Here is an 11,946-nt window from a genome sequence, read left to right as displayed (position 1 = left end):
CCAAAGCACTTTGAAGACCAATGTCCTTTATTTGAAAAACCTTGAATAATCCTTCTTTTATTTGTTGAATGTCATTCTCATCAGTGCTTGTATTATATCATCAACATAAATTCTAAAACTGTCTCCTTAGTGGTATGTTTGACAAGCATGGAATGATTCATAGTACATCTCTTGAAGCCAAAACCAAGGACAACTTTTCAAAAATTATCATATGGGGCACATGTAGATTGTTTTAGCGCATAAATTGACTTTTTAATGACAATCTATGAGTGAACACAAAATGATTAATAGGATGAGAGGTAGAGGAGTTGGATTAAAAATACGAACAAGTAGGTTTCCTTAGGGAAATTGGTCAATCATCATAAGAGGGCCTACAACAACAGGTGAAGGACTTACATCTAAATTAGGAGACTGCACAAGTGATTGGTTGGCCATTTGGAGAACTAAGCTCAAATAATAATGCTTCTAGTGGCTGAAATAGTGGCTCGTCTAGTGACACAAGTGGTCTAGGTATACTTGGATAAGTGAACCCTAGAGGACCAAAAGTTACATATGAATATTAGGATTGTTCTTCAAAAAATGTAATATCTAATGGCATGCATATTTTGTGTAATAAAGGCTTATATCAAAGACAACCCTTTTGATTTTTGGAGCATCCAAGAGAGATGCACTTCGAGGCCTTTGGATCAAATTTTCTTCTAGGAAATAAGTTATGGACAAAACCTACACAAAACGAATACTCTAACTGGAAGAGGGAACAATTGGTGAAAAGGAAATAGAGAGGCAAAGAGGTTTTGTTACCAAGTATACTAGAAGGCATTCAATTAATAAGATAACTTATTGTAATTATTGCATAGGGCTAGTAGAACTATGAAACATTCATAGATTACAAAAATATTCGAGCAACCTCTAAAATATGTGTATTCTTTCTTTATACAACTCTGTTTTGTTGAGGAGTATAAACACATGATATCTGTTGTATGATTCCTTGTTTCTTTTGTTCAAATGCAACTATAGTTTTGATTAACAGTAACTGGTTTTCTATGTTGTCTCCAACGTCTTTCAATAACATGATCATTTAGTCCATAGTAAGAACAAATCCTATTGCTAGACTTGATGGAATTTTGGCCTCTGCCTCTGCCATTGTTATTGCTATTTCTACAGCTATCTCTACCATGACCTGGCTAGAAAAACCTTGTTCTCAACCTTGAGTAACTATGGTTGATGTCTTTGAAGTTCCAAGTTGTGGCTTGGACACCTTAGCTAGAATTTCGAAGCGGTACAAATGAAATCAAAGGAAGGGTTTGTAGATGAGCTGAAAATCTAAGTAGGTTTGTAGTTGAGCTGAAAATCTAAGTATAGGTTACAACAAGGTAGGATTGTAAATTGGCAAGGCAAATTGCCCCAACCAAGTCTTCTCTTTACTTCTCCTAGATGACAATATCAGTGGAATAAGGCTAAACTAGTTTCCACTCTTGCAAAAAATCTCTTAATTGAGCAAAATATTCATTGAGCTCATCTTCATGTTTGGTATTGTACATGGCCTAAAAATTATAATAAAGCCTCTAAAGGCTGTAAAAACTAGAATAAAGTTTTTTACATGTATCCCTATGAGTTTGACAGTTTCTAGATGAAAGACATTATTAACCACTGATTCCTCCATATCATTAATCATCTTGTTAATTATTAATGTGTCTTCCTTTAACGACTTCTTGTGATTGGGTCTCTTCATCATTGAAAGAGGTGGTTTAGAGAGGTGATCAACTAGGTCTTGGGCGATTGAAAATTTTAACGGATTGAGATCATAAAAGATAGTTTGACAACCCCTTAAGAAGAATGGTACTGATTTGAGGAGATCATGTTTTCCTAGGTCATTATGAGAACCAAGTATATTCTCAGTCATATTGAAACAACTCCACAAGCACTATAAGACCAGGAAATAAGGAGGAACTCCTAATTGAATATGAATTATTAAAGTAAACGAACAGCCAACATTAGTGATTACACTTAGAAACTTGAATTCAGATTAAAGGCCGGTGTAAAATTCTATATATGCACAACCACCTCAACTAGGACAGATGGGTAGATAATGACTTTTCATGCACAAGGATGTAAAACTTGAGGTGATTGAGAAGGAACTGCCAAAACAATTTTGATAAAAATCATTCTTAAAAAAAAAACACAACAATTACTCTTTACTATTGGAGAGATTTCACTAAAATTTCATCAAACCCTAATTTAGGGTTTGAAGAAAAAATTCCAGATTTAACCCACAGTCAACAAGGTGGATTCAAACATGAATTAAATGAAATTTAACCCACAATCAACAAGGTAGATTGACACATGAATTCAAGGGATAATTCATCCAAATTTTCTGAATTAAACTACTACAATTGAGGGTTAATGAAGGCAAAAATTCGAATACTTCAAAAACTTGGTTTTTGACGTGCATGAAGAGGGACAACACTTTTTTTATGCTTATGCAGTACATGTAAAGAGAAGCTTGAAGGTTGGAGTTATGGTGCTGGGAACAAGGAAGAATGAAGAAAAAAAATTCAATATGGTCTACTTATTTGATTGATTCAAAACTTCCTCTCTCAACCTTCATGCAAGCCTTCATATAGCAGTTTTTGATTAAATTCAGCATAAAAAAATTGGTCTTAGAACTCTTGCTTTGATACCATGTTAAATTTCAGGACCAAACCATATCTAAACTTACTTAGAAGGAGGAGAAAAGGAAGAAGAAAAAATGCTTAAGAGGAGAAGAACAAAGAAGAAAGAAGATGAGGAGAAGAGAAAGGCCTTAAGAGTAGAACATGTGAGAGAAGGAAGAGAAAAAGATGAGACAAAAGAGAGAAGAGGCTCAATTAGGTCGAGCCCTCTCCTTTCCATTATTTATATAAGTTAAAAAAATACATAATAACAATAATAACCTTGTCTATGAATAAAATAACTAAAGCTTCTAATGGATAGGGAGAAAGAATAAGTAAGATACATATGTTTACAATTGAATCCTCAACAAACTCAAAGGGAAAGAACCACTTCTTTGAGGAAGCATGCACTTCAAAGAAAGGTGCAAAAGTGCCCAAGAGCACAAGTGCTCCTCAAATCACCAAAACAACCAAAAAGAATAGGAGGAGCTTCCCTAAAGGTAAGCCTATCACTTGTTTTTGTTGTGAGAACAAATGCCATGCCAACTTTGATAGTCGGTACAAAAATAAATTGTCCAAGACACAAAGCCCTAGCTTGTCACAAAACAAAAAAAACCAAATTAACTTTAAACGACCCAACAAAAGGGTACCAAACCAAAAAAGTTCCAATACACTTTTTGTGATGTAGGCCAAGAAAGCAAAAGAGATGTGCCTCAACAACTATGGAGATGATGAACATGGTTTCTAGAAAGTGAGTATGCAAGGCATATGACCAAGGACAAGACCTTGTTTACCCACCTTGAGTCCCAAGATGGAAGCATGATAAAGATTGGAATGGGAAGATCAAATCAAAGTCTTGGGAGGGCTAGCTCCCCCAAGTCATTATACTTGCTTTTTTTATTGAAGGTCTCAACTATATTATCTTGAGCATAAGATAATGTGACAAGGGTTATAAGGTTTGGTTTGAGCAAAATGAATGCCAAATGGCATATAAATCTAATTTACTCTTTTAAACATGTGTATACTTAGAATGAAGAGTTTAGTTGCACAAATATAGTGAAGATGTTAGAAAAGAAGTGAAGATGTTAGAAAAGACCAGCTCGAGCCATCCACAAGGCTAGATAACCTTTCTAAAGCTTGGAAATACAAAGCTGCCCACCCTGAAGAGCAACTAATAGAAGATCTTGGTCAACGAGTAAAAAAAAGACACCAATTGGAAGACATAGTTGGAGAAACCTTGGTACACAATAGAACCCAAAAAGAAAAAATAGGCCCTTAAATACCTCAATTGGACTGATGCAATCCAAGAGGAGTGAAACCTATTACTTGGAGCAATTTATGGGACTTAGTTTGTCCCCCCAAGGGTCGAGTGTCTGGCACAAAATAGGTGTTTAGAAACAAATTAGATGAGAAGGGCAACTCTGTTTGAAAAAAAAAATGCTAGATTAGTTGCCCAAAGATACCTCAAGAGGAGCATAGAGACTATGATGAGACTTTTGCTTCGGTAACTAAGCTGGAAGCTATTAGAATCCTCCTAGTGTTTGTATGTTTTAAGGATTTCACCTTATTTCAAAGATATGAAGTCAACATTCTTCAATGGACTTATTGAAGAAGAAGTTTATATTACCCAATCCCTTGAGTTATGAAGCTAGTTCAAAACCAAATCATGTATACAAGCGCAAAAAGGCCTTGGTAAAAACAAGCTCCTTGGGCATGATACCATAGATTGAGTTGTTGCAATGGATTCTCAAGGAGAAAACTAGATACTACACTATTTATCAAGAATAGGGAGGCCTAGTTGTAAAAATCTTTGTTAATGACATAGTATTTGGTTTACCAATTCACTTTGTAACAACTTTTTTAGCTATAGTGAAAAATGAGAGGAGCATGATGGGGGGAATTAAATTTCTTCATGGGATCATAAATTAAAAAAGTCAATGAAAAAATTTATATTTTTTCAAACCAAATACATTAGAGAACTACATAGAAAGTATAACATAGATGACAAAAAAAATGTCTACACCCCCGTGAGCTCCACAACAAGACATTGCAAGGATGAAGCTGACAACCCAGGTATGGGCATATATTGTAATTTAGACCATAGAGGTTTTTTATATGAATGTCCTTAGGCTATTGAATATAATGAATTAATTTTGAAGTATAAATACCTTAACAGTCGATTAGTAACCTAAGTTTGACTTGTGAACCACTATAAATCCTTGAACATTTTTGGTTTACACGTTTTTGTGTCAAATTCTTATATTTGTGTGTTGGATTATTTAAATTAGAATTGAAAATTAAAATTAGCCATTAATCTTGATAAATTAATTCAATGCCCTCTGTCCTTTTTTTAGGTTTATCCTTTTATGACCTAACAGAATCAAGTTGACCAATAATGTATTGGGTCAACCTTATGATTTAAAAGTTAGAAGATCAACTGTTTGCAAGAAGGATCAGGTTGACCTATAAAATATTGGGAAGGTCAATCTATTGTTGGAAGGATTAGTTTGGCTCATAGTGGGAAGATTTGGTCAACTGGCTACTTATCAATTATCAAGTGAACTGGATGACTATATCTCACAAGATTGAGTTGATTGGTTATTTCACATGATCAAAGTCGTTTGGCCCAATGTCATCATCCTACAGAAAACTCTAATCCATCATCAACTCTAATTAGACAAAAATATATCGAAATCGCACCAAACAAAAGAACTTGTAATCTCTTCTAACCTCTAAACCTCATATGAACCTATGTGAATCAAGTTGTATCCCAAAATCTTTGAGCACATAAATCACTCCTCTTTTAGCTTTGATACCTGCTATGCTTAGAAAAATTGAGAAAGAAAACAACACATAAAATTTCATGGTTTGGGTTGGATATCTCCTCTTAAGTTACAATTTTTGTACAACAATACCACTTCATAGGCTATAGAAAACAATAATAGCCCAAAATTTACATGAATGCCCTTCTAGGGTGCATCCTCAACTACAACTGTCAACGGCTTGAAGCTCGATTTGTTAAGCGAAATCTACTATCAAACCTGTTTCTTAACAACTATCCATTAAGCCTCTTAATGAATACTCGTTAAGAAACATGTCGGGTTTGAGTAAAACCGATTAATATTTTCTTTCTCTCAATGTCAACTCTTGATCTTACACTTGTGACTTTTGAGTAAAGTTGTATAAATCAGAGAAACATAAAATATCGGTCTCTATGGATTTGGAAATATATAGTGGAAAATAGAAAGAAATGTAATGGGGATAAATTATAAAAACTTCAAATATAAAAAAAACTAAGGGAAAACTTAATGACTTTTGATTTTAGTTAATTTATCTAAATTATTAAAAATATTATTACATCATAATTAACATATTAATAATTATTAAAAGTATGTTTATGATTAAATATGATCTAATTTATATACTTATATACATATGTATGTAATTGCATGAGAACTTCATATGTTAAAGTATGCAAATAGATGGAAACTTATGCAAACTTATGAAAACGGGTCTCGTTATTGGTAAATAGAATCCTACATGTATCAAACTATTGAAACGGATACGTATCCGTGGATCGGGAAATTGACAACCAAGGTTGCGAGCTGAAGAAAAACCTCAGTTTTGCCAGCGTCGTCCCTGCAAGTCCCGCGAAGAAATTTCACCCGTCCTCCAACATCCCCAACAACGCTCTCTTGCTCATTCGATCATTCTCGGCCGCCGCTGCAAGGTCAGTCTCTCGCTCTCGCTCTGACCCCGCCACTGTTGCTCCTGCTGCTATCTAATTCTCCTGATAGTATACTTTTGTTATTCTTGTCTCGTTCTTATTATTTGCGTTGGTCTGGCCTATGTGTGTTCTTCTTGCTCAGATGATCTTCTCCATGAGAAGCATAACTGGGTAATCTCTAGTTTCCTCCCCTTACTGATGTATTCTTTTAGAACCTCATTCAGCATCAACTTCCGTTAGCAACCAAAATCTACTAAGATCACCAAGACCTGCCACCGGAGAATAAAGATTCTATGATAAGTGGGTCTAGACAAGAATAATTCCCGAAGGGGACAATCCTTGGTGAGGTTTAGCTAGACTGCTAGAGACTCCTCTATTTAACATACGAAATATTGCTGCTAGCAGCGGCCCTCGAGGAGTTGTCTTTGGGACCTTTGTAGCCTTTTCATGTTCACTCTCCCACAGCATATGAGTTTAGATTGCAACAGATGGTTATATTCGTGTTTGACACGACACACATTGCACTTCTATTTTTTAATTTTTTTTGGTTTGCAAGGGTTACTGTTCATCATTGGTCTTGCTTCTGTTTCTCCAATAGCCATATTATCCCCTTAAGATACATGGAGAAATTAATTTGATCTATCTGAAGTGTGTACTTGCATCTCATGCTGTATATGTAGGTATAAGCAGGTTTTGATCGAGGACTTGTTTGTTTGTTATCTCCATCATATATTTATGTTCTAAATTACAGAGTCACTGCCTTGTGGAGTGGAACTCCAAATTTTCTCTAAAACACATCATTGTCCCCATATAGATAATAAATTTCTCATGGAGCACATAGGATCAATTAAATCAAGCCTGTCTAGCCCTCTTTTGCCATCTTCCCCTCCCTATCTTCCACTGCTACTTTGTACCTACTAAAGAATTATCATAAACTTGATATGAATAGAGATTACACGTAGGATGGCTGGGTTGGCTAGTCTTGTTATCTGGATGGTAGCATTATTTAGCTTCTTAGAACTGTTTTTTATCATTGTGAACTATTGAAAAAGCCATTAGTTTTCTGGTTCTTCAGAGTAAGTACTACTTACTGTCTTTAGGTGTGACTAACAATAATTAATGGAATCTGGAGGTCAGCATTTACCACAGTCATGCCTCAGGAAAAAAACAAAGAAACCAATTGATCTTATATCTTCATTAGAAAAACCAGAAGGTAAGATCTTTCAGTTTTTTTGGTTTCCTCAACTTCTCGGATGGACATTTTCCTGCTTTTTAAAGCTTCTCTGTCATCTATTAGATCGGCCCTCTAACTAAATGACCACATGGTGGCATCTCTATTCCATGGTCTCTGGTTAAAGTCTCACCATAGTTTGGGGTGTTGTGTTCATGTAAACACCTTTAAAAATAAGGTTACCTAGAGGCTAGGCATGACTTTATCCAGGTGCCATAATTAGTCAAGGTGTCAGACATTTAATTTACTTTTAGACCAATTTGTACTTTCTAAAACGTTTCTACATTCTGAAACCAAGACATCGTACATCTTGTTAACATCTTGGGTTTTGCAGTTCCTTAGGTCTACCAGTGTTATGCATATTGTCTTGATCATGCGATAGCAACCTGCTGGTGCTGCAATAAGGATGTATTGAGTACAAAAAAACATTGGTATATTAAGTGAACATAATCAAATGAGCTGACTCTTTTCAAATTCTGCATTTTGAGTTGATCTAGGTTTACACATTTTCCTAAAAAAAAAGTTGATCTGGGACTAAGAAAACACTCAATTGAATTAAAAGTAATTTCACGCTTGATGTCCCATCTTAATCTTGCTTTTGATTGAAATTTGCTGGCCGAATTGGGTTAAGGTCAGTTTTTATTGTGATATTTGTTGAGCTAAGATTCTTTAAAAATCGTTTATTTTATAACTCACTCGAAGAAAAAGGAAATGACTCTGTAATGTTTCTTTAATGTTTTTTATTTGATTGTTGAAGACTTTGGTAGATGAACAAAACTGTCATTGAACATGTTTTCGTACGCTGATTGACTCTCTTTAGGTTTGAGAAGTTGTGACCAAGCATTACTAGAGTGAGTTGAACATTTTGTTTGGGAGTCAGTTTACATATTCTGTCAAATGCCCCAAAAACATGGTCCAACATTGACATGCTTGGTGAATTGTGTTCTGCAGGAATTAACTGAGTAAGCGCTTAAGAAAGTATAGGAACTTGATAGCATTATGGCAGTGGACCTCACCCTATTCAAGCAGGATATTGACAAGCTTCTTGATGAGTTCATGGAGAATGGTTTCAAAACTTTTGCTGATATGAAAAAAATCTGGCTTTCTCATAAATTCACGTGTATTTATGAGTCTAGTCCTAAGAGAAACTTGGCCTTCTTTATGCAATCTTTATATGCCCATACTATTGGTCATTTGGTTTCTAGCATTTCTTTATCACAAAGGCTTGGGGGATTGTACTGCCTCTACTGTCTTTATGAAACTCAGCCATTCAAGCCTCCTTTTAAGATTTATATGTCTCTGCGGGAACTGAAATTACTCAAAAGTCTTGTTATTGAAGCAAAACTAAATGATGCCAAAGTTGCGCTTGCTGTGGTAAAAAGAATGCTTGAAAGAAATAGTTTCCTATTTGGATATGTTGATTTGGGGGGTAGTTGTGTGAACGAGAGGGTCAGTGAGGTCACAGAGCTGCTTAATGCTAGAGTGAGAGTTGCTTATGATAAGTTACTGGCAAATAGCCAGATTGAGGAGTATTTACACATGGATCTTAACAAGGAGCTGGATTTGAAAGGGCTCAAGCAAATTTCTTCGGAATATGCAGAAGCAAAGAAATCAGCTATAAAGGAGGCTAGTTCAATAGTTGGAGTCGAAGATATAGAACATATAGCTCAAAATGGCAAACTTGTTGGGGATGCTGTTGAGAAAATCTCAGAAGAGTGGATTGCTGAAAAGGAGAGACTTTATCAGAAAACTGGATTTTTTCCTAAACAAGGAGCAGATGAGTTTCAGGAGTTAGAACACCTATTGACAGATTGTTAGGTGGCTGATTACACAAGTTCAAACATAACTGAATTGAGTATCTCCTGAGAAGGATCACATAGAATTTTGTTGATGCCTTGGGCCAGTTCCATGTCCAGTTGCTGCAAGTTTTCCATCTGAAAGTGAAGGCTCTGTATAATTTGCATGGATTATGGTTAATGCTATCAAGGGACTCTTTATCTCATGGTATGTGTATATAAAATATATAGTAGATATATTTATACACAATATATTCCCTAACATGAAATTAATAATATCTATTTTTTGAATTTAGTATTATATTTATATCTAATATTTAATTTATTTTTATTCATTTTCTAATTTTAATTATAAGCTTGACACTTATTCTAGTTTTTAATTTTAAAGTTTGACTAGTTAATTTGGTTCATAGTTTAAATTAACTAACATTGGTTAATTATTTATCAATACATTGTATTTTCTTAATCGAGTTCAATCCAACTTGGTCTCTTGGTCTATAAAGCGGTGCGACCGTTAGTTAACCAATGGTTGGGTTTGAGACTCCTTGATCGACTAGTAGTTGTAACTTGTTCTTAGTCATTGTGTGATAGGTGAGGTTGGGAACTTTGATCTTGTGTACATTTGATGGTGACTTAGAGGCTTAAAATTAAGTTTTCCTCTTTTTCTTCCTCTTCATGCAAAATCGAGTAATTTAATCAAATCCAATTCGACTAATATGGTTCAACTTTACATTACACTTTTATTCATGTTAATTTAGGTGTTTGAATATAGTTGTATGTGTTGTAACCTAGGAGTTAATGACAAATTTATATATGATTAATATAATAAATTACAAGTAATGAATCAATTAGTAATTAATTAGGAGCTTATGTCTAATTAGAAATTAGTGAATACCAAATTTTAATTAATCAAAATTATTAATTATTAATGAGTTTTATTAACAAACTTCTCTTATAAAAAGCTTTTAATGTGTTAATAATTAATAATACTTTTTAAGCATTAAATGACAATCAGAAATAATAAATCATTTGCCACCTAAATATTCATGCAATCTAAAGCAATTAACTAATTAATTATATTAATTAATTTTCTCAGCTATTTAGTTGAAAATGATTAATTAAATTTATTTAGTAATTAAGACCTATTTATTAATAAATAAATATTTTTTATTCTTTTTTTAATATTAAAAACCCCATGTGGCCAACATGTGCAAGGCCAAATCCTTGCATTCAATAATTAAAAGTTACCATATTTATTAAAAATAATTATCATTACTTCCTTGTATAGTAATGAAAAATCTAGAAAATACTAAAAAATAGACAAATAAGTAAAAATAATATTTTTAATTTTTAATTTTTACCTTTTTGGCTAATACTTGTAGGTGGGACCCACTTCAAGCAAGACAGAAGAGCTGAGATGGGGCCCACCTATTTTATTATAATATTATATTAAAATTACAAAAAATGATCAAAAGGATTTATATAATATATAATTATTATTTTTTCAAATTTCAAAGTTGAATTTCCAAGCTATAATTAAAATTTTAATTAAAAATGGCATTGTCTTTCTATGCTAAATATTAAAAAAAATAAAAATGGTGAAAGCTCTCAGACTGAAAGATCACAAGTTGCAGAGGACTCGCCATGAACAGAACCCATTTTTTTAACTTGGAAGAAACTTCCCATTTATATTAAAAAAAAGCCATTAAAGAATTCACTAGCTTTCTCAACACAACCACTGTCTCGTTTCATTCCAGCTTCCTCAGTACACTTTTGAGAAGCTTTAGATGGCTTGCCTCACCTTCTTTCCAAGCAGACAGGAGCAAACACTTCCACTCGCTTCCTCCCCTTAGATTTCTGTAACCATGATACAGTCTACGGTTGATTTAATCTCCGGGGTGGCTTCCAATTCTCTTCTCGTCTTCTGCATCTGCAATGTGATTATAGCTGTTCTTCTCGTTAGCAGCTCAAGGTCTCATCCGCCTGCTCTTTTAATCGAGGGTCCTCCCTGTTCCAGTCCCAGCTCGAGATCTGATGATGAGGATGAAGAATGTGATGGTCGTAATTCATCTGCCGAGGAGTCCGTAAACTCGGATTCTGGGGATGAAGAATGTGGAATGAGTGATGCTGCTGGTGCGGAGAAAATTACAGAGGAGGTCACAGACAACAAGGAAGACGACGATGAACTGAGGAGAAGAGCGGAAGAATTCATTGAGAAGATTAATAGAATATGGATATCTGAAAAGATGCAACAGACCCTTCCTCTCTGATTTCATAACTACTCCATTGAGTTCAGAAGATGTAATCTTCTCCAATGCTTACGGAAAAGCCCACAAATGAATGAAAAATTCTGCCATTTTTTCGATAATAAATTTAAAAACAAGAATCTCACCTCTGCTTCTTGCTCGGGAAAATTGCTTTAGTTCATCTAGTTCATTTAGAAAAGGAAGTTTCCTTCTTACAACGAGAACTTTTCAGCAAACCTTCGTTTAAAATATTTGCTGAGGATATTGCCACAGCTTGAAGAACAAGCATCTGATG

General features: G+C 34.4%; 1 protein-coding gene across 1 annotated transcript; it reads left to right on the top strand.

The window, feature by feature from the left end:
• The first annotated feature begins 6,286 nt into the window (after positions 1-6,286).
• LOC137949040 (uncharacterized) lies at positions 6,287-9,600 on the top strand. Its single transcript, XM_068795298.1, has 2 exons — positions 6,287-6,381; positions 8,561-9,600. The coding sequence occupies exon 2, from the start codon at positions 8,609-8,611 to the stop codon at positions 9,425-9,427; it is 819 nt and encodes a 272-aa protein (XP_068651399.1). The 5' UTR covers positions 6,287-6,381; positions 8,561-8,608; the 3' UTR covers positions 9,428-9,600.
• Positions 9,601-11,946: the final 2,346 nt, after the last annotated feature.

This window comes from Aristolochia californica, unplaced genomic scaffold, assembly GCF_029961685.1.
Source record: "Aristolochia californica isolate CCGP_79_NKW_82.1479 unplaced genomic scaffold, dmAriCali1.0.hap1 SCAF_13, whole genome shotgun sequence".
In the NCBI taxonomy this organism is placed as follows: Eukaryota; Viridiplantae; Streptophyta; class Magnoliopsida; order Piperales; family Aristolochiaceae; genus Aristolochia; species Aristolochia californica.
The sequence above is the reverse complement of the archived record's forward strand: the minus strand, read 5'-3'. Positions and strand labels throughout refer to the sequence as shown.